Source organism: Agelaius phoeniceus, chromosome 2, assembly GCF_051311805.1.
Source record: "Agelaius phoeniceus isolate bAgePho1 chromosome 2, bAgePho1.hap1, whole genome shotgun sequence".
NCBI classification, from domain to species: Eukaryota; Metazoa; Chordata; class Aves; order Passeriformes; family Icteridae; genus Agelaius; species Agelaius phoeniceus.
In genome coordinates, this window is record NC_135266.1 from 102,316,096 (window position 1) to 102,334,477 (window position 18,382).

Here is an 18,382-nt window from a genome sequence, read left to right on the forward strand (position 1 = left end):
TGCTGGGCTTGTGTCTGTGTGCTCCAGGGTGAGCGAGCCAGGGAGTCATGGGGAACCAGTGATCCCCAGGGAGTCTAGTGAACCCAGTGAGCACAGCCAGCACAGTGTGCACAGGGAGCCCACTCAAAGAGCCCCTGCACTAGCTGGGAAGCAACAATCAAGCAGGAGATGAGACAGGAGCTTCTTAATCTGGGCTCCGAGTAAGCCCCGAGGCAGCAGTTCCACCGAGGAGGAGGAAGCTCAGCTGTTTGCAACAGAGTAGCCCTGCTGCTGGGGAAGTGAGAGCAGCTGGAAGGTCCCTGGGAAACCCCTGCTCCAGCAAACCTTTCCTAAGTAAACAAGCACTTGAGCAACCATGTTCCTGCTGCCACAGCCCCACCAGCATGGGGGGACCTGGATGTTTGGTGCTGGTAGGAGGCTGCATGGCAGGGCTTGCTGGAGCTGTGTTGGAAAGGGCTTGGCTCCTCCTGCAGCCCTAATCCTAAAGCTATGGGCTGAAGAGTGTTCTGCCTTTTCCTGTGGTGCATGGTTGGTCTGCATTCTCAGCTGGGGAGGGCAGAGGGGTCTCTGGTGGGCTGTCTTCCAGACATCTGTCATCTGTATCCCCATCCTGATAGAGATGCATGGCTTCTCCCTCTGCTCTGGTGCCACTGACCCCTCCTGGATTGAATCCTGCCAAGCTGTTAGGGGCAGCCCTTGTTCTCAGCTCCATGTTTTAATTGGTGCCTGGAGGAAAGCGTAAAGTCCCCATTGCTATCCCCAACAGCAACATGAGGGCACAGGGAGAGGGCACAGGATCAAGGGCTGGGGACTTCAAGGGCTGGCTGGGACAGGCCTCTTATCCCTGTGCAGGATAGAGGACTGGGGATATAGCATCAGACCAATGGTTGGGGACACAAGGCAGAATGGAGGGGTGGGGACATGGCATATGATGGGGGGTTGGGGACATCGAGGGCTGGGGACACAGGGCAGGATCAATGCTGAGGTGGCCCCAGGCTTTTGGCAATTGGGGCGTGAACACGCAAGCAGAATCATCCTGAGTTCAAGGGCATCCCCTCCAATGGGTCCCTCCCATCCCCTCCCAGGTCCTACATCTACCAGAGGCGCTGGGTGAAGCTTGACACTGACTACCTCCGCTATTTTGACAGTGAAAAGGTGGGTGAAGAAGATGGATCTGGGGGTTTGGGATGAGAAGGTGGCAGAGGAGCTGCCCCAGCAGGGCCACCTCCCTCTGGCCATCCCAGCTCAGAGACATGGCTGTACCAAGGGTCAGTATCCCAGGGAGCAGCCATGGCTGGGTGCTGGGGATGAGGCTCAGAGTCTCCTGGACACTGGAGCTGGAGCATTGGGAGCCTGGGGCACTAACAGCCCCGTTTGACACAGACATGAGCAGCGTGTCTCCCACTCCCTGACCCAGGATACCTACTCCAAGCGGCTCATCCCCGTCTCCTCCATCTCCCGCGTCTCCAGTGTTGGGGACCAGAAATTTGAGGTTGTCACCAACAACCGCAACTTTGTGTTCCGGGCTGAGAATGATGGTGAGTGACAGTGACAGTGACAGGGGTCCCTGTTCCCCAGCTCCTCTCCCTTCCCAGCCCAAGGGATGGCTCCTGGGCTCAGGCTGATCCTGACCCGTCTCGCCTTTGGCCCCACAGCAGACCGCAATGAGTGGATACGGACCCTGCAGCAGATTGCGGAGGAGCGGAAGGGCAAAGCTGCAGTGAGGACATCGATGTCCTTAGCCACTGACAGTGCCACTGAGCTAGCTGATAAGAGTGGCTTCCTGGAGCTGCGGGGCTTTAAGCACAAGCTCTTTGTGGTGGTGGCTGGGGACAAAGTGTTCCTTTACAAGAATGCGGAGGTGGGTTGCTGGGGGGACTGTGGCACTATGGGGAACCCTGATGCCCCTTCCCTTTGCACCCCCAGCCTGAGCAGAGCAGCAGTGAGCCAGGGCACCCAGGCCTGCCACCATCCCTCAAACAGGGACAGCACAGAAGCCACAGGGTGCTGCCCTTTGAGACCCCCTCTCTGCTGGCTCTGAGCCTTGGGAGCTCCCAGGAGCGTGACACCCACTGTAGCTGCTTCCAGAGTCTCTGGTGCCCTAGGTACACCCAGGATGAGAGCTGGGCAGTGAAGGGACAGAGTTATACCAGCTCCCAGGCGTTGGATCCCATCATCCATCCCCCCCTCATCCCTTGCCCACGCTCCCCCACCAGGACTATCGGCTGGGGATTGGCATCACCTACATTGAGATGAATGTGGGGAACGTCAAGGAGGTGGATCGCCGGGGCTTTGACCTCACCACACCATACAGGATCTTCAGGTGAGCCCAGGGTGGGGAGGGGGTGCTGAGGGTGCTGCCCACCCTGAGCCATGGCATAGCTCACCCCCATCCCTCCTGGCAGCTTCTCTGCTGACTCGGAGCAGGAGAAGGAGGAATGGGTGGAGGCCATGCAGCAGTCCATCACTGAGGCACTCTCCAACTCGGAGGTGGCTGAGAGGATCTGGGCAGTGGAGTCCAACCGCTTCTGTGCCGACTGCGGCTCCCCCAAACCCGACTGGGCCTCCATCAACCTCTGTGTCGTCATCTGCAAGAGATGTGCAGGTACCCATATCCAGAGGGGCACAAATGGGGATACCTGGGGACCCCCAGGCCTTTCCCACCCCAAAATGGGTCCCTAATGGCTCATCTCACTGGCAGGGGAACACCGGGGATTGGGCCCTGGCATCACCAAAGTCCGGAGCTTGAAGATGGACAGGAAGGTGTGGACTGAGGAGCTGATCGAGGTAGTGGCACAGACGAGTCCCAAAAAGCCCTTTTGAGGGGCAATCCCTCTGCACTATGGAGCTGCTGGCTGTGGGCTGGGGGGTGCTGGAGCACGGCAGGGTTCTTCCAGGCTGATTCCAGGCCCGTGAGGGGACACCATGGTGTGGCTTGGCTAGGGAGAGGAACCCCAGCAGCCTTTCATTCTGTCCCTGTGGACTCCTGGCAGCCAGTTCAGCATGCCGGTAGGGACAAGCGGCACTTGTGTGCCACAGACAGACAGACAGACGGTGTCTCTTTGTCCGTGGGGCCGAGGCTGTGGGGCCGTGGCTGTGGGACGGGAGTAGGCCCAGGGGCAGAGCATTCCCCCGAAGCGCTATGGCCGCCGGCGCGGAGGAATGTGCCGACGCGGCCAGGGCCAGGAATGGGTGGGCGGGCGCAGCTGGGATTCGTTTCAAGACCTAACCCAGCAGCCATTTCCCGCCGGCAGAGCCTGCCTGGCTCCGTTCTTCCCATCCATCCTGCTCAGATCCTGCATTCCTGCTCGGCGTCCCACCCGCGCAGCCCCCGCCTCCAGCACTGCCTGCTCCCCGAACTCCCAAACGCTTCCAGCTGCTCCTGCGGCTGCTCCCTTTGCCCTCCCCTCTCTGGGAAGCCTGCCCGAAACCACCCCAGCATCCCCAGGGCTCCGGCTCGCACCGCCCCTTCTCCTCTCTCGCTTGCACCCGTTCCAGCCCTGAGAGCTGCTGGCGGTGCCCGTGGGTGTTGAGGAGAGGTGTATCTCCCTGATGAGTCTCCGAATGGCATTGCTCAGCTGCGGGTAGCGGGATGGCAAGGGGCCACCAAAAGCGCTTTGAATCTGTCCCCGTGGGTACCGAGCACCACCCCACCTCCCACAGCTGGGCGCTGCTTTCCAGATGTGCTTTTCCGGGGCAGGAAGGGGAGCTGGCGGCTGTGGGGGCTATCGGATGCTGCGTGCCTGCAGTGGGTGGGTTGGGTGGGTGGCTGCACCTGCACCCTGCCCACCCCCGCTGCCCACTCCGCTACACCACCCATGCTCTTCCTGCACCCCACTGTTCCTCCGGGCAGCACCCTGCCCCCCAGCAAAGCTCCCCACATGCCCCAGCAGTGTGGTCGCATTGGCGTCTCCTTGTCATTGTTTCCACAGCTCTTCCAGCGGTTTGGCAACATAATGGCCAACCAGTTTTGGGCTGCAAATGTGCCTCCCAGTGAGGCCATCAGCCCTACCAGCGGCAGCCAGGAGAGGAAGCGCTTTCTCATCGCCAAATACCGGGAGGGCAAGTACCGTCACTACCACCCACTCTTCGGCAACCAGGAGGAGCTTGACAGGGTCAGTTCCCCCAGGGATGGGCACCCACTTCAGGGTTCTGCCTGAGCTGGGGTCCTGAGGCTCTTTGGGGAGTGAAGTCAGTGTCCAAGCAGACTGCCCACCACACCTCCCTGCCTGTATCCCCCCAGCCCCCATTGCACACCCTTTGTCCTCACTGTGCACGCCAAGCCAAAGTCTGGAGTCTCAGGAAGGATGAGCCAGCTGTGGGGACAGGGTAACATCTCTGCCGTGGGGTGTAGCCAGCTTCATGTCCAGGCTGGAGAGCCTTGTCCGTGATGGGATCTCCCTACCACAGCCAGGCAGCCCCAAGGTTTACCTCTCCCTGGCTTGGATATTGTTTTGGGTTCAAGCTCTGGGCTGGATGGGGCTTAGGGGAGCTGGTGCTGGGGGCACACCCCAGCTGAGGCAGCTTGACATCCCTCCCCAGGAGTACCTGGCCAGCACTCCTAATCACCGCCCGCGGCACTCATTCCCAGTGCTGGCTGTTGGCAGGGTGCCAGACTAGAGCGGTCACACAAGGAATATGACACATGGAATGCCATCCTGGCAGTCTGGCTGCTGACCTTCGCCTCCTGCTCTGCCATGGCTTTGCCCCTGCCATGGCTTCTGCAGTGTTTTTACAAGCGGTGGGGGTACATGGGGGGCCCAGTCAGCCGAGGGAATTCGCATGTGGGCTTGTTTGTTTTCCTACTCTGCCTTGGCCGGCCCGCCCCGCTGCCGTATGACTTCACCCCGGCTCCTTAAGGGAGGGATTCGCTGCCGGCTCCAAACTTTTTCTCCCAGTTTGAGCCTCCTTTGTTCTGACCAGGCGGCTGGGAGGCGGCCGGGAGGCGGCCGGGGGTCCGGCAGCTCACTGAACTCTCCCGGCTCCTTTTGCCGGGGGTCTCCTCCTCCTCCTCCTCCTCTTCCTCCTCCTCGGTGGGAGCCATCAGCTTCACCACGGGCCTCCTGTCTCTGCTGCAGGCTCTGTGTGCGGCCGTCACCACCAGTGACCTGGCAGAGACGCAGGCTCTGCTCTTCTGTGGGGCATCGGTGACCTGTGACACCGGGGACCCCCAGTGCCCAACGCCCCTGGCCCTGGCTGAGAGGAGTGGGCAGCGGCTGCAGATGGAGTTCCTGCTGCACAACAAAACCTCAGGTAAGGGCTGACCCCCTTGAAGCTCCACCATGAGCTCACACCCACTGACAACATTCCTAGAGTTGCTGCTGGGCTGTTCTTGGGGACACAGCTGTGCTTTGAGCTGGTCCCAGCTCTGTGTCCTGCCCAGCAGCTTCCTGGCGGGACGCTCTCCATCTGCTGGCACTGTCGAGGGTCTGTGTACCCTGTGAGAGGGAAGAGAGGCTTTGGGGAACCCCTGCACCCTGGGGACTCAATCCCAGCTGGGAACACGGGTCTGGAGCCCAGCTGGTGATGGCAGGCTGGCGTTCCAGGTACCAGAAGGGCTAGGAGAGAGTATTCCCACACCATCCTGGCATTCTGTGGGCATTCCAGGCAAGGGACATTCCTCTGTCAGATGGGCAGCCCCCCCTCCAACATGTGCCTAGGGCAGGAGGGCTGACCCCCTAATGACCAGTCCCATTCTGCTGGCTGTGCACCCCGGCCCCTGAACTTGACTCCAGGAGGGCTGTCAGCTCCCATGGATCTGCACCCTAATACAGGTGTTGGGCAAGTGGGCAGGAACACTTGGGTAGGTGGAGCAGAGGTGTGGGGGGCTGGCCAGCACCTGCCAGAGCTGTCACCTCCCTCCTCATGTCGGCAGCCAAGTCTGTCCTGCGTTCCTGCGGAAGTTGGAATTTACCCAGGTCTGGGGCTGGCCCAGCTCTTCCTGATGCGTCAGCACTAAAGGTGTCTGGGAGAGCTGTGAGGCCTCCCAGGCCACCCCAGAGCCAGAGAAATCCAGAGCTTGGGCTCACATTGTTCCCATCCAGTCCCAGCTCAATGCTTAGGGAGCGGCTTTGGGGAGGACTCAGGATGTGGAATGACTCCAGGCAGCCCTGGATTTGGATACCAGCGCTGTTCCTTGCACCCCAGCTGTGCTGTGGTGGGAGCTCGGGGTGCAGCCTGTGAGATTCTCCTTGTGCTGAGATGGGGCAAACCCAGCTGCCTTGTGGGGCTGGGGGAGGAGGGCAGCTCCCCACAACAGACTGATCTCGCTGCTTGCAGAGCCACCACGCCTGGAGATGGTGTGCAGTGAGGAGAAGCCCTACTCTGTACACCTGCCCTCCATCACCCACAATGGATTCTTCTACAAGACCCCCTCCATGGTCAAGCCCATCAGTGAGCGCAAGGGCCTAGAAGGTACATGTGTGAGGCAGGGAAAAGGGAGCTGGGAGGTTGCACCCTCCCCTGTTCTCTCAGGCATTGAAAAGGTGGTGGGGAGGTGCAGCACTACTTGGTAGCCTGGTTTGATTGGTGGTCACATCAGATGGGCCCCCAGCGGTGCTCAGGCTGGTTTGGTGGGTGCCATGGGGTGGGCCAGAGCTCAGAGAGGCTGCTCAGGGCTCTCCTGTGCTGTGCAGAGTTCAGCAGGCGGTGGTGCACGCTGCAGGATGGCGTGCTCAGCTACTACGAGAACGACCGTAACACTGTGCCCAATGGCGAGATCAGGGTGGAGGAAATTGTCTGCCTGGTGAACAACCCACTCCATGCCCATGGGTAAGGCTGCACTCCCTGGAGCACCCCAACAGCCCCTCTGTTCCTGCATGGCCTGGCACAGCTGCAGTGGCCCCCATGAGGGGTGTCACCAGGGGACTGCAGTCCCCAACCCCACCAGTGGCCCCTGAACCGATGGCTTTGCAAGGATTCTGTGTAAATAGTTTGCAGCCCCTTTGGAGCATCTTTCCAATACTTTTGTAACACCTTTGCAGCCTCTTTGCAGCTGCTTTGTAATCCCTTTCGAACCCCAGTCCAACTCCTTTGTAACCATTTTGTGGCCCTTGTGCAATCCCTATGTCTCCTGTTGGAATGTGTCTGGCAGCACAGAGATGCTGGACTGCCCAGGCCATAGTGGGGGGATCCCACGTTAGATCAGCCATTGTCAGAGCCATCAGCAGCCATGCAGCAGGATGCTCCCACCCCTGGAACACCCCTATCGCCCACCCAGCTCTATCCCACGCCTGTGGGTACCCAGGCTCTGCTTTTCCTCTCTCCTGAAGGATCGAGAGCACATTTGAGGTGTACACCGAGGCAGATCGACTCTACCTCTTTGGGCTGGAGAGCCCTGCCTCTGCTCGAGAATGGCTCAAGTCTATTGCCAAGGTGGGATGCAGGGGCCTGGGGTGGCCCTGGGTGCTGGTGGCAACTGGACACAGTGGTGCTGATGGATTCCTCTCCTCTCTGGCTCAGTCCTTTGTCCATCCCTGTGCCGAGGAGCTGCTGGCACTTGACTTTGAGCGGCTTGGCCGTCTGCATTACAAAGGGGGTCTCACCCTGGAGCGTGCCCAGGAGGGCTGGTTTGCCCTGGTTGGCTCCACTCTCCACGTCTGCTCTGAGGATGGCCGTCGGCAGGAGCCTCTCCAGCTGCGCAAGCTGCAGGAGCTCTGTGAGTACCCCAGCCCTGCTGGCAGGACCCCCCTGGCTGGGGGCAGGGCGTGTCCCCCAAATCCTGCTCTAGGGTACTCCTAGCTTTTGGTGGGAGGCTGGTGGATATTGCTCCTGTGGAGCTCAGAGTCCCTTGAAAGAGAGGGAATGCAGCTGCTCTTTTTCCTCTCCGTCCTCTTCCCCCTCTCCATCCTCTTCCCCATCTCTGCTTGTCCCATTTGGACTGGAGCCGGACTGTGGGTCTAGGGGAGCTGTGGCACCCCATGTTCCCGTAGGTGATGGGCTCCCTGCCTTCCTTTCCAGCCATCCAGGGGGACCATGAGGTTCTGGTGCTGGTGGAGAGGCGGAGGTAAGAAGGTGGGGGAAAAGCCCCCCTCCCCCCAGCCAAATACCCCTCCTTGTTCTGGAGTGTCTTTACCCTCCCTGCCATGGCTATGGACCCCCAAAACTGAGTTGTGCTCACCTGCAGGCCCCCAGGGCCAGCCTTCCTGGGGGTTGCAGATGTGCAGTGGGGTGTGGGGGGAGCCCCCTGCTGAGCCTAGGCATGCTGGCAGGACACTGTACATCCAAGGGGAGCGGAAGCTAGATTTCCTGGGCTGGGTCCATGCCATCCAGAAGGCTGCGAGCAGCTCGGGAGACACCTTGTCGGAGCAGCAGCTGACGGAGTCGGACGTCCCACTGCTGGTGGACCGCTGCATCGACTACATCACTCAGTGTGGTATGGATCAAGGCCTGGCATGCTGGCAGGGACCAGAGTGTGGCATTCAGGTCACCCCACTGGTGTGGTGTGGCAGGCTGAGAACCCTACATACTTGTGATGCATGATTCCCTCCCTCCCTGAACATCCAGCTCTGTGGGAGGGCTCCATCTCTAGCAGGGCTTTGTCTCCAGTCACTGGAGCACCTGCAGGATGGGATACTCTGTGGCACCCGGCAGTGTTTGATGGTGGGCCGGGAGTGGGGTCTGTCTCCTGCAGAGGGGGTCTCATTCCCACTGGTTCCATCACAGGGCTGACATCTGAGGGAATCTACCGCAAGAGCGGGCAGAACTCCAAGACCACCAGCCTCCTAGAGGTGCTGCAGCGGGATGCGCGCTGCGTCCGCCTGAAGGAGGGCGAGCACCACGTGGATGATGTTGCCAACACCCTCAAACGCTTCTTCCGTGACCTTGGGGATGGGCTCTTCACTCGGCGGTGGGCCCCAAACTGGCTGTGGGCAACAGGTGAGCCCTGGGAGCTGCTTGGGGGTGGCAGAGGAGGGGTGTGGGCCACCGAGTTCTGTGCAGCCAATTTGTCCCCTTCATGGGTTGGAGAAGTATGTCTGGGCTCCACGTGTTCGCCTGTGCTGGGGTCTCAAGTGGTGGGTGGAGAGTGGAGTGTATTCATGCTGCCCCTGTACAGACTCATGCTCTGGCAAAGGTGGGGCTGAGCCAGGGGAGACAGCCAGATCCCTCTTCCCTTCTGGATCTGCTCACTGGACACTTGGGATAGATGCACCCAGCAGAAAAACGGACACAAGCTGTGGTGCCATGGAGCTGGGATGCTCTGGCTTCAGAGAGCCGGGATGCTCCAGCCTTGTGATGCTCCAGCTCTGTGGAGCTGGGATTCTCTGGCCCCATGGTGCTGGAATGCTCCAGTCCCATTATGCTGGGATGCTCTGTTCCCCTGAATCTGGGATCATCTAGCCCTGCAGAGCTGGGATGCTGTAGTTGCATGGAGCCGGGGTGCCCTGGCCTCACAGGTCTGGGACGATTCAGCCCCATAAAGCAGGTGTGCTATCACCCCATGGACCTGGGATTCTCCAGGCCTAGGATGCTCTGGCACCTTGGAACTGGCAGGTTCCAGCTCCATGGAGCTGAGATGCTCCTTCCCCATTCAGCTAGGGTGCTCCAGCCCCATGGAGCTGGGACAGTCTGGCCACGTGGAACTGGAGTGCCTTGGCTCCATGATGCTGAGGTGCTCCAGCCCCATGATGCTGGGTTACTCTGGTCCCATAATTCTGGGATGCTTCAGCTCTGGCATGATCTGGCTCTGCAGACCTGGGATGTTCTCTGGCCTCATGGATTTGGGATGCTTCATCCCCATGTTGGGACAGGAGAGGGGAAGTGAAGTGTGTAGAGGGGGGATGGTGGGGCCCTGAGCCCTAATCTGCACTTTGTGCTCCTCCATGTTCATTCTCTCTCTCTGGCAGCGCTGGAGGATGAGGAGGCAAAGGTTGGCGAGTACCGGCAGCTCTTGGCTGCCCTCCCTCCAGTGAACCGGGCCACGCTGAAGGCGCTCATCAATCACCTCTTCCGGTATGGCATCGACCCCCTGGGCATCAGCCTCTCCACTGTGGGGTCCTTGGTGGCTCTGGGGTGTGGGAGAGCCCTTGTCCTTTCGCTCATGTCCCCAGCAAGGAAAGGAGAGGAGTTTGGGGCCAAGCTGTGCCTGATGCCAAGCATCGTGTCCTGCAGGGGGGTTGAAGATAGGGGTCTGGGGAGGGCTCTGGGACAGGAATCTTGACAGAGTTTCTCACAGGGTCCAGTGCTTCTCTGGGGAGAACCAGATGAACACACACAACCTGGCCATTGTCTTTGGGCCCACACTCTTCCAGACGGACGGGAAGGACTACAAGGCAGGACGTGTGGTGGAGGACCTCATCAGTCACTACGTGGAGATCTTTAACGTAGGTTCACCCCTGGGTCCCAGTGTGTGGGCATTCACAGGGAATGGAGAGGTGGAAGGAAAAGGAAGTCAGGTCTGCTCTGTCTGTAGACATCTTGCTTTGGAGACAAGGGGAGAGAGGAACATGTCTTTTCAAACCTTGGAAAGCAGAAGCCTGTAGCCAGAATGGTCTGGTCAGCCCTGATGGCTTCTCTTCCCTGGCAGGTCAATGACCAAGAGATGAAGAAGCAGCAGGATGAAATCACAGCCATCATGAAGATGCGGGAGGCATCATCCAGTGGAACACAGGTGGGTCCTGGACATGGGGACGTCTTCTCCTGAGGCCCTCAGTGTCTACTGTAGCATGGACATGCCCTGGGCAACGGATGTCCACACTGGTGGGGGGGATTTCACTCACGCATGGGAAGCTGCAGGTTGAAACTCTTTACTGTTGTCCTCCAGCAAGCTGGGGACTTCATCTGTACTGTCTACCTGGAGGAGAAGAAGACAGAGACAGAGCAGCATGTCAAGGTGAGTGGTGGGGCAGAGGGTGCAGAGGGTGAAGAGGGGACAGGGGTCCCCTTGTTGTATGCCCAAGCCTCTGTGGTGGCACGGGGACTCATGCTGAGCTGGATGTCTATGGTGTGGGGATGGAAGGGCCCTGGGCACTGACTGATGGAGACTTGCTCCCTCCCTCTCAGATCCCAGCCACGATGACGGCTGAGGAGCTCACCTTTGAGATCCTGGACCGGCGGAAAATTGTCATGAAGGAGAAGGACTACTGGAGCTGCTTCGAAGTGAATGAGAGGGAAGAGGCAGGTTGGTGCAGGGGCATGAGGGTGGTGATGAGGAGTAGAGAGATGGAGATGGAGGTGGGGATGATGTTAGAGGTGGAGATGGGGATGCAGATGGGGATCAAGTGGGGATGAGGATGGAAAAGATGATGGACATGGTGGTGCAAATGGAGTAAGGATGGGTATGGAGATAGAGATGCAGATGGAGATGGGAATGGATATAGGGATGGGTATGAAAAATCTCCCCTTGTGATTGCACCATGGAGCAATCTGGGATGGGCTCCAGGTGCTCAGGGGAGGACAGTTGCTTACCTCATCCAGCTTGCACATGGCTGAGAACTGCAGATGGGCTGAAGTTTAGGCCAGGGCATCTGTCAGGATCCTTAGGAGTTCAAGTGCCTTTGATGCTTTGATGGGGGGAGGTGTCCAGCTTCTCTGGCCACCAAAGTGAGCAGCCTTATGCTGGCCATAGACAGCAGCAAGGGAGAGATCAACAGAAACAGGATGAGAGCCTGGTCCTGTCTGCTGGTGCCTTGAGCTCCTGCTGCCAGTGGGTGGGGGTCAGTCTTTTCTAGGTAACAAGTGACAAGAGGAAATGGCCTCAAGTTATGCCAGGGGAGTTTAGGCTGGATATTTGAGAAAATTCCTTCAACTAAAGAGTTGTCCAGCCCTGGCACAGGCTGCCCAGGGCAGAGGTGGAATGTCCCTGGAGAAATTGACAAGACCTGTGAGTGTGGCACTTGGGGACATAGTTTAGTGGCAAGGCCATGTCAGATCCTCAGGACACAAGTGGGACACTCTCTGGATGGGAGCTGGCCCTGGGTGCACTTCCTGAGACCTGACTGTCCCCTGACTTACAGAGCGGCCCTTGCATTACTCGGAGAAAGTTCTGCCTATCCTGCACTGCCTGGGCACAGAGAGTTACCTGGTGGTGAAGAAGCAGATGTCCATGGAGAACATGCTCATCTACCTTGGTGAGAGGAGCCATGGTCTGGGCAGGGAGAGAAGGAAGTGGATGGGATGGGATGGGATGGGATGGGATGGGATGGGATGGGATGGGATGGGATGGGATGGGATGAGGATTGAACACTGATGGGGATGCAGAGTGGAGGGGAGAGGATGGAGAAGGGATTGGGAATGGGGAAGAGGATGGTATGAGATCCAAGTAGGCACCAGCTCAGTTAGCATGTGACTTGGAGTGCCCTGATACGGTGTCATGGCCAAATGCTGTGCCCAGAGGAGTAGGGAAGCTGGTCCTGCCTGCCCTGCCTGGCCCAGGAGTTGAGGGGCAATGCCAGGACTCTACAGCAGCTGGAGGGCTGCGGTTACAGGGGGCGAGGGTCTGGCTGTGCCCTCCTTGGGGGCCCTGTCCCCCCTGGGGGGCTGGAGCCGCTCAGGCATGTGCCTCCAGCCAGCAGAGTGGGTGACTGCAAGCATGGCATGATGAAATTCCGGGAGGAGAGGAACCTGCTGGGGCTTGGGCTGAGCACTGGCTTCCATGATCGCTACTTCATCCTCAACCACTCCTGGCTGCGCCTCTACAAAGAAGTGCGGGTGAGCCCTGCCTCCTCCTTCTCCTCCTTCTCCTCCTTCTCCTCCTTCTCCTCCTTCTCCTCCTTCTCCTCCTTCTCCTCCTTCTCCTCCTCCTCCTCCTTCCTCTTCCCCTTCCCTTTCCCCTTCTCCTTCTTCCTCTTCTCCTTCCCCCTTCCCCTTCTTCCTCTTCTCCTTCCCCTTCTTCCTCTTCTCTTTCCCCTTCTTCCTCTTCTCTTTCCCCTTCTCCTTCCCTTGCCTTTCCCTTCCCCACCCTGCCCTGCCCTGTCCTGCTGCACTGTGACTTTGTGGGGATTCCCTGAGGACAGGGGACTCATGTGGGCTGACATTGTTCAGGCAGTGCAGGCTGCAATGGGGTTGCCATGGCACAGGCAGCTCAGGCAGCCGAGGGCAGTGTGGGCAGTGCCAGAGCTGGCCCCTGAAGTGCTGCCACCCAGACCTGGAGCAGATCCCGGAGCTCCTGGTCAATGCCAGGGCTGAGGGGGGACATGCTGGCATACTGGCTGTGCAGTGACAGCCCCTCTGTGCCCCCAGTTCCTGGTTGCCCTGATGTGACACTCCATTACCACTCCATTACCACTCCATTCCTATGCCCTCCCGTGGGCACAGGGGGGCTGCAGGGAGGGGTCCCCCACCTCTGTTAACCCTTCTCCTCTGTTGAACAGAGCCTGAGGCAGCGGAGCCCCCCCTTGGAGAGCGTGAGTAGGGAGGGGAACAGGGGGCTCAGCTGGGTGCAGGGGCTCCCATGCCCTCTGCCCTTACAAGTCTGCCCAGGGTTGACCTCAGATCCAGTCCAGGGTCAGTCCCAAATCCAATCCTGCAGCACACATGTGTCAATCACTGGAACTGTCCCTGGTGCTACCAGCTCTCCCCATTGGGCCCTTCTGGCTTGTGGGTCCCGCTGTCCTTCACTCCAGGCAGCCAGAGCTGGGTCTGGGGAAGGGACCAGAGAGGACAGGGATGGGCTGAGCTGCTTCCCCATCCCGCAGGCATTGGATCGGGCTCTTGTAAGTCAACACTGCTTGCATGTGAACATGGATGGAGGGTGCCCAGTGTGGTACCTGCTTCTGGGTCATGACAAGGCACAGCCAGCACTGGAAGGGTCCTCATGCTGTGCCATGATGGCAGTGGGACACTTAGGAATGTGCTCTGGGCAGAGTGGGTCCAGATCCCCCACTGCCATGTCTGTGGCCATGATGCTGAGGAGGGGTATGAGGTGGGATCCCATGGGAAGTGTCTATTGCCAGACTCTCATTGACACCCTGTCACAATATGCAAGTGCTGGTTCCAGCTCAGAAGGCAACTGGCACTGGCTGGAGGGGACAGGCCACCTGTGTCCCTTTCCTGCTACCTGTGGCCCTTGCCATGGGTGGCAGACACATGCTCTGCTCCATGCTGGGCTTCACCCTCCTCCCTGTCACTGCATCACTGCAGCTTTTCCTCCCTGCTGGGGGTGGACCCTATCCCAGCACCGGTGGGGACTGTGGTGGGTGGGGATAGGTCTGGCAGCCACCAACACTGTGCTGGTGCCCTGTTCCCCCAGAGTCACAAGCCAGAGAAGGAGTGGCCTGTCCGAAACCTGAAGGTCTACCTGGGCGTTAAAAAGAAGCTTCGACCCCCGACGTGGTGAGCAGCAAAGGGCTGGCCTGTGGTGCCGAAGGATGAGGATAGCAGTGGAGATGGGGACAGGGAAAAGGACAGGGACAGTTTTGACTGCTGGACCCATCCCCTGCTGGCCAGGCCTTCTGCCACCAGGTGTCAGAGCAGCCCTGTAGCTCACTTCTGCAGCCCGGTCCAACCAGCAAGGACTGTGCTGTCCCCGGCACTGTCCCCGGCACTGTCCCCAACCCTGTCCCTGCCCTGTCTTTCTCCCGAGCCCTCTTCCTGGCACTGTCCCGGGGTGTGTTTGTGCGGCTGAGGGGATTTGCAGAACTGGGGGAGGGTTTGTGGGGCTGGAGTGGGCAGTTGCAGGGACAGTGGGGGGTTTGCAGAGATGGGGATGGAAGGGATGAGAGGGGTTTGCTGGGGTACTTGGCCAGCAGAGGACAGCTGCGTGGGCTGTTGGGATTCATGTTATCACTCCTCTCTTCCAGCTGGGGTTTTACAGTATTCTATGAAAACGAGAAGCACGAGAAGCAGCAATGGTGAGGGAAGGTGACATGGGATACTAAAGTTCTCCCTGGGACAGACAGACACATGGCAGCTCTCTAGAGGCTTTGCCATGGCAGGGGGAGATGGGGAATCACAGAAATCATGAAACGATTTGGGTGGGAAATGATCTTGAAGATCATGCAGTGGCACCCTCCTGACCTTGGCAGGGACATTAGATGTGTGGAGACAGCCTGGCTGAGCACTCCTGGCCCCGTACAGGTTCCCCCTGAGGAACCCTTGCAGCTGTCCCCTTCAATCCCTTGGGGTCTCATGCAGAGCAGCAGCTGAAGTTTCTGGGGCAGGCAGGTGACCCTGGCGTGGGCAGAGGGGACATCCTACTTGCCTCTGGCTGCTGACACTGTTTCCACAGGTACCTGTGCTGTGACACCCAGGCTGACCTGCGGGAGTGGTTTGCCACCTTCCTTCAGGTGCAGGTAGGGAGTGGGCTGGATGATCCCTCCCTGTAAAAGCGGGGCACCCCATGGGGGACAGCAGAAACCCTTTGGGGTATCCAAGCATCCCTAAACACCAGCACCCCAGGGCAGAAGAGAGCTCCTGGGGTGGGTGAGTGTCTGTTGTCGCTGACTGTCCCCTCTGCCTGCAGAACGGGGGTGCCCTGTGGCCCTCGGAGCGTCCCAGGGCGCGGGTGGCGCGGCCGCAGCAGGATGCCAGGTTGGGTAACATCTCCCTCATCCCGCTGCGGGGCAATGAGAGCGAGATGAGGAACAGTGTGGCTGCTTTTGCTACTGACCCCCTAACTGTGAGTGATCTGGGGGCACTGGATGCTCCTCCATGCAGGGCTGCATCCGCCCTGCATCACATGATGGGCGGGTCCTGGTCTCCAAACCTGGGTGGGGAATGTCCTGGCTCCCACTCCTGCTCCCATTCCTTATGTACTGCATCATCTCCAGTGATGGAGCTGGGGGGCAAGCTGATCTTTTGGGAACTGGTGGAGTCCTGGGGGTCCCAAATCATGTGATGCAAAAAGAAGGGATGTGGCCATGCTCCTGATTTTTCCTCTAACAGGGTTGGGTTTTCTGTCCTGGTCACAGATCACCTCCCCATCCTGCTGTCTTGTCTGTCTGCAACAGCTGTCCTGCCTGGGGGCTGTCACCCATCGAGTGTTCCTTAACCATGCGGGTGCTGGTGCTGGACTCTTGCCCAGCCACGAGGCTGGTGGTGGGACAGAAATGATCCCACTGCCTCCAAGCCAATGGCTTGGGCCCTCGTTGCTGTTATAAACCAGGGGACAGGGCTGGTTGGGATGCCAGGGAAATCCCCCACCAGCATCAGTTGGGCATCACCCAATGAGTGCTCAGGGATGCCCCAAGGGCAGAGGGCAGCATCTTTGCTGCCCTGGAACTCCTGCACAGGCTCAGGTTTATAACAGAGGGCAGTGGGGAAGGCTCCAGGGGCTTTGCTGTGGGCTATGCTTCACAGTGTGCTTGTGGTGGGGTGGTCTGGTACAGGGGACCAGCACACCAGGGTTCCCAGGGGACAGTGGGTGAGTGTCCCACGCCACGAGGCCAGCATGGGAAGAGGTTCTGGGACTGCAGTGGGGCGACCATGGTTTCTCTTGCTGGGCATTTTCCCTGTGTCCCCTGGGTGCCATGCTGCCAGTGATGCGCAGACACGGAGGAGGAGGAGGCTGAGGATGAAAGGTGATCTGTCTGCCCTTTGTCCCCAGCTTCTGCGGAACGTCTGAGCTGGAAAACTGACATGCCAGTGAGTTTCCCTCTGCCTGCCTGCCCTGTCCTGATCTGATGACAGTGGGAGCCAATGGCTCTGTCTGTCCTATTGCCATCCTGGCTTGGGGACATGGCATGTGTCCCCAAAGGTGAAAAGGGGTTGGAAGTGCCTGCTCTGTCCCCTTTGCTAACACTTTGCTCTCCACTTGTGCCACAGGTTCATCTCCAAGTGGGGCCACCCTCGGGGTCTCGTGCCAGCCCCGTACTCCGGCACCTGCCAGGGTCCTGTTGCCTCCAGAGCCTCCACTGGGCCTTCTCACCTTCCACTGTGGGGACCACAGGCAGCCAGGAGGGCAGATGGCAGCGAGGCCACCCCCACCCCAGCAGAGCTGGGCTTGGGAGCCATTGCCAGACAGCCCACAGGATGTCAGCCCCTGACTCTGTGCCCCAGCTGCCTTTGGCCACCGCTTCTTTTCCCAGCTCTGGGAGGAGAAGCAGAGCCTGGCTGGGAGCTGCAGTCGAGGGCATTTACATTTCCTCTTCCATCCCCTGTTTTTAAGTCTTTCTCCTCTAAAGTGATAAGGCAGGTGGGAGTTGCCCTTCCTGTGGGATGCTGCACTAGCTTTTCTCATGGGATGCATGCCTGGCCCCAGGCGCTGCCATCATCCTACTCCCATCGCTCCTGGGGAAGGGTCCCCTCTGTGCTGGGTAGGGCAGGATGACAAGAGCCTCAGTATTCACCCAGCACTTGGAAGGGGGTGCCCCATGTCTCTGTCCTCCATCCATCACGATGGAGGTGGCAGGAGCAGCCCCTGTGTCCCACTGCCACCTCTTGATGATATTAAAGGTCTTAAGAAACGAAGTGGGAGTGTTCAGGTCTCTGCCAGCCAAACAGGGCAGGGGGGGACACTAAGAGCTGGAAGTGCAGAGGGACAGTCCTGGATGCACCTGCTGGGTGGTTGCCAGAGATTGGGTGCCATGGGGAAGGCAGGCAGTGAGCTGCCTTTTTGGGGACAGAACAGTGGCACCCCAGTCCAACAATCCTCTGCTGTGACTGCTGAGCCTTGCCAGTGCCAGAGTTGGTGTCTGTGCTGGACTGCCACTGTAGATCACCAGGAGGGGGTGGGAGCTGCCAAGAAACACGTGTGCTGGTGTGTTTCAGGGCCTGAGCCCTTGCAGTGTGAGACACAATGGGCATTTCAAAGCCAGAGGCTGGGAGCTGTCTCTTGCGGTCATGGCAGCCATAGGAACTCCTCCCCATAGCCCATGGCTGATCCTGTGTGCTGCTGCTGCCTGCCAGTGCTTGTGACCTTGGAATTTGCCATGGAAACCCTTTGAGCTTCATCTCACAGCCATCGTGGTGGGGAACATCACTGGAGCTCAGCCTGAGTGGCAGAAGGTAGCTGGGACTCTGCTTTCCCTGGTTTCCGGGGATGTGGGGATACTAATCCCCACAGATGTGGGGATGCAGGGCTGATGGGAGGCAGGGGTGCTGGTCCCCAGGGATGGAGGGATGCAGGGGGCTGGGTGCAATGCAGGGCTGGGAGCATCACTCCCTGCTGAGTTGTCTGTGGCAGCCCTGGGTGGGGGTGTCCCGCCGCCCCCTCCTCACGCTGAGCCACCACAGGGGCTGTGGGTGAGTCATGCGTGGGAGCAGGAGGGCTGTCAATCACCTGCAGGCGCTGCCAGGCTGCAGGGTGGTGCCAGCGGGGCTGGCAGTGTCACCTGCACTGCTGCAGGAGCCACTAAGAGAGAGACAGGGAGGGCACCTGTGTCCCCCTGAAAACAGCACCACACAACTCAGTTACAGCAGTGTGGGCTCAGGCCCCTCGTTGTTGTGGCAGGGTGAGGACCCAGGTGTTGGGAAGGGCAGGAGAGCCTTCACCACCCCTGGTCTC

General features: G+C 59.4%; 1 protein-coding gene across 8 annotated transcripts in view; it reads left to right on the forward strand.

Annotated features, from left to right (window-relative positions):
• ARAP1 (ArfGAP with RhoGAP domain, ankyrin repeat and PH domain 1) overlaps window positions 1–17,346 on the forward strand; it is a 37,017-nt gene extending 19,671 nt beyond the window's left edge. For 4 of the 8 annotated variants that reach the window (XM_077174466.1, XM_077174461.1, XM_077174465.1 and 1 more), the window contains 29 exons: window positions 1,086–1,155; window positions 1,418–1,538; window positions 1,656–1,861; window positions 2,217–2,323; window positions 2,406–2,605; window positions 2,702–2,787; window positions 3,933–4,115; window positions 5,079–5,253; window positions 6,280–6,414; window positions 6,636–6,771; window positions 7,272–7,374; window positions 7,462–7,657; window positions 7,960–8,005; window positions 8,211–8,374; window positions 8,665–8,877; window positions 9,846–9,951; window positions 10,175–10,322; window positions 10,526–10,609; window positions 10,763–10,831; window positions 11,002–11,119; window positions 11,955–12,068; window positions 12,506–12,648; window positions 13,311–13,343; window positions 14,189–14,271; window positions 14,739–14,789; window positions 15,167–15,230; window positions 15,401–15,556; window positions 16,484–16,521; window positions 16,702–17,346. In XM_077174466.1, the coding sequence (XP_077030581.1) occupies window positions 1,086–1,155; window positions 1,418–1,538; window positions 1,656–1,861; window positions 2,217–2,323; window positions 2,406–2,605; window positions 2,702–2,787; window positions 3,933–4,115; window positions 5,079–5,253; window positions 6,280–6,414; window positions 6,636–6,771; window positions 7,272–7,374; window positions 7,462–7,657; window positions 7,960–8,005; window positions 8,211–8,374; window positions 8,665–8,877; window positions 9,846–9,951; window positions 10,175–10,322; window positions 10,526–10,609; window positions 10,763–10,831; window positions 11,002–11,119; window positions 11,955–12,068; window positions 12,506–12,648; window positions 13,311–13,343; window positions 14,189–14,271; window positions 14,739–14,789; window positions 15,167–15,230; window positions 15,401–15,556; window positions 16,484–16,501 (3,328 nt within the window). In that variant the 3' untranslated portion in view covers window positions 16,502–16,521; window positions 16,702–17,346. Of the gene's footprint in view, window positions 1–1,085; window positions 1,156–1,417; window positions 1,539–1,655; window positions 1,862–2,216; window positions 2,324–2,405; window positions 2,606–2,701; window positions 2,788–3,932; window positions 4,116–5,078; window positions 5,254–6,279; window positions 6,415–6,635; window positions 6,772–7,271; window positions 7,375–7,461; window positions 7,658–7,959; window positions 8,006–8,210; window positions 8,375–8,664; window positions 8,878–9,845; window positions 9,952–10,174; window positions 10,323–10,525; window positions 10,610–10,762; window positions 10,832–11,001; window positions 11,120–11,954; window positions 12,069–12,505; window positions 12,649–13,310; window positions 13,344–14,188; window positions 14,272–14,738; window positions 14,790–15,166; window positions 15,231–15,400; window positions 15,557–16,416; window positions 16,522–16,701 lie in introns of all 8 variants that reach the window. The other 4 variants (XM_077174463.1, XM_054627671.2, XM_077174462.1 and 1 more) reach the window with 3 other exon arrangements.
• The last annotated feature ends 1,036 nt before the right edge of the window (window positions 17,347–18,382 follow it).